Source organism: Corvus brachyrhynchos, unplaced genomic scaffold, assembly GCF_000691975.1.
Source record: "Corvus brachyrhynchos isolate BGI_N302 unplaced genomic scaffold, ASM69197v1 scaffold61, whole genome shotgun sequence".
Taxonomy (NCBI): Eukaryota; Metazoa; Chordata; class Aves; order Passeriformes; family Corvidae; genus Corvus; species Corvus brachyrhynchos.
In genome coordinates this window covers 156524-159097 of record NW_008236478.1, presented here as the reverse complement: position 1 = coordinate 159097, position 2574 = coordinate 156524, and the positions used below count along the sequence as shown (strand labels likewise).

General features: G+C 45.6%; 1 protein-coding gene across 1 annotated transcript in view; it reads right to left on the bottom strand.

Annotated features, from left to right (window-relative positions):
* Window positions 1-2574, bottom strand: part of CAMK2G (calcium/calmodulin dependent protein kinase II gamma) — a gene marked incomplete at its 5' end in the record, with an annotated part of 120548 nt that overhangs the window by 9405 nt on the left and 108569 nt on the right. The window contains 2 exons of the mRNA XM_017725849.1: window positions 108-233; window positions 1865-1978. Of these exons, the coding sequence (XP_017581338.1) occupies window positions 108-233; window positions 1865-1978 (240 nt within the window). The remainder of the gene's footprint in view (window positions 1-107; window positions 234-1864; window positions 1979-2574) is intronic.

Below are 2574 nucleotides of genomic sequence, written 5' to 3'. Positions count from 1 at the left end.
GGACGGACGGGGTGAGGGGCAGGGGAGGAGAAAAGAGGGAGCTTTATATCTAGGGTAACTAGCATGAGTTGCACTACTCCACTACTGCTACCCAGCTGCTAACTTACACGGTGCTCGGTTAAGTACAAAGGGAACTACTGGAGTTAGCAAAGGCTCCGACCGAGCACGCTCTAACTCCAATGTCTGCCCTGGGCTGTCCCAGGCATGAAGCTTCTCTTCACAAGACTGTGTAGCTGCAAAACAAATGTAAGCGTTAAAATGATAAACAAACAAAAATTAAAAAGTAAAATAAAAACCAACAAAGAAGTACAGACACACACAGCCCCAGCCCCGGTCGGCACACAGACACATCCACATCCCAGTAACTTCTACCTGCTCTCCTGCTTCTGTCACATCACTTGGGCCAGACACTGCTTGGCAGGGGCCACCTGGGCTCTGGTGCAAAAAGCCCCTAATTCTGGAGGAAGTTTGAGAGCAACCTAAAACAATGGTTGGAGTAGTGACAGAGCAGCACAAGGGCAAGTACAAGATGGGATTAAAGAAAGTAGGGACATCCAAATCACTGCAAATCTCAACTTAGAGGGAAGCAAAGTGGGAGAACACTGACCCACTTGGCAGAGAAGTGATTCGGCACTCCTCAGTGTACCAAGCAGGCCTTTGCTATGACCAAGAGGAAGGAATTAATAAGCCAGCAGTGATGGACATCTCACAGCAAAAAGGACTTCAGAAGAGATCATTTCCCTTCCATTCTGTCTAGGCAAAACACCTTTCCCATTGCACCTTACAAACCAGCAGTCTGACATCCTTAGAGCTACTTCAAAAATAAATAACAAAGACGCTCCAACTGCTGCATCATGAGATACTGTGCTGCATGTAGGAAACCAGGAAAATATGACAGGAAGAGACAGAAGAGGGCATGCCTGTTCCTTCCTTCCTAGACTGACCTGAACAGAATCAAATACTCCAGATGTTCCCAGCTCATACTAAGGATCCTTCTACTATAGCGTTAAATAGTCAGACAGCTAGTACAGTATGTCTGTGTAGAGGAAAGGCTGTGAATTCCACCTAGATTTTCTCCAACCTACTAGCTTTTTTCACATGCATTTTCAGAGTTTTTCAGCCACAGGCTCCTCTACAGAGGTAGCCAGTTCAGGAGATACAAGGCAGAACTTAACTCATAGACTAACCATGGTACCAGCTAACTGAGCTAGCAAGACAGACACACAAGGTAAAGCTCACGACAGAAAAATGCTCTTCAGAGCCAACATTATCCCAGGATTTTCACTCAAAGCACCTCACAATGGATTCAAAAACGCTATGGGGTCTTTCAGGAGCCACACCCTCCCTTTCAAAGCACCTTAAAGTAGTCTGAAAAAACTGGGTTTTGTTCCTTTGGTACTTCTGAGCACCCTCCATGTCTGGGGTCTTCAGAAATTCTGACAAGTGAGACTGAATTCGGTCTTGTGCATCCCTTCCACAAGCAGACCTGCACCACTGACCCCATTTACCACAAGGAGAACTAAGAGATGCAGTGACTTGCCCAAGGAAATCCCAAAAGACAGTGTCTCTGCAGAGAACTCCACATCTCACCCAGATGAAAGCAAGGGAATGAAATTAGCTAGGATGAGGTTCTGGTTTTTTTTTTTTCAGAAAGGGGAGGAAATGTTTGGAAAATTTCAGTGTGCAAAGGAGGGTATTTTGCAGGAAGGGAGATGATTTCTTTTTATTCTGGAGTACTGGAAATGAAAAATCAACATTCTGGAAGGAAGCTGAGGAAAGGAAAAATCTTAGGTAAGGAGAAATGGGAAGGGTGGAGGAAGGGGTGGGAAAAAGATGCTGTGAAGCACTGCACCCCTGGACTTACTGGCTGAGAAACAGAGAGAAAGCTGGGACTGCATGGACTCAGTCTGTGTTTTGCTCTCACTGTGCCTCCGTCCTTCAAGCACTGAGCTGCCGTCCCCGGTGGAGAGAGGGGGAGCTAGCATGGCAGGGAATTAAAACACAAACACAAACAAAACACGCAAGTTCAGTAAATAAAAAAAGAGAAAGGAAATAGGAGAACATTAAAGAAACCACAATGCTGGGCACAAAACATGCAGGAGTATCCTCCAGGGCAAAGCCAAGTAGACAGCTCTACAACATGAACCTGCTGTGCAATTTAGTGACACAAGGGCAGGGAGGTGGGGGAAGAACAATGACACACACTGCCTTTAGCCCCACCACAATGGAAACAACATATCCCTGAGGCAACTGTCATTGATGGATCAAGACAATGTCTCCTACAGCACAGCAGAACTGATCTGTGTAGCCTGGTGTCTATTTAAAATAAGAAGTTGGCAGAGGAACTGCACAAGCACTTCCTTTTCCAAGAGTCATGGCTACACAGAACACTGAGAACTCTAACACTCCCAAACCTTTTGGTCTACTTAGTTTTGCTCAAGTGCTTGCTTATTTTAAAATGTGGAAGGGCAGGAATAGAAGAGGAACACAGGTGAACACTGCTACACTTAAAACTGAAGGACTAAAATTACCAGAGGTGGCCACAGCACAAACCATTACTGTGCAAACTCTTTC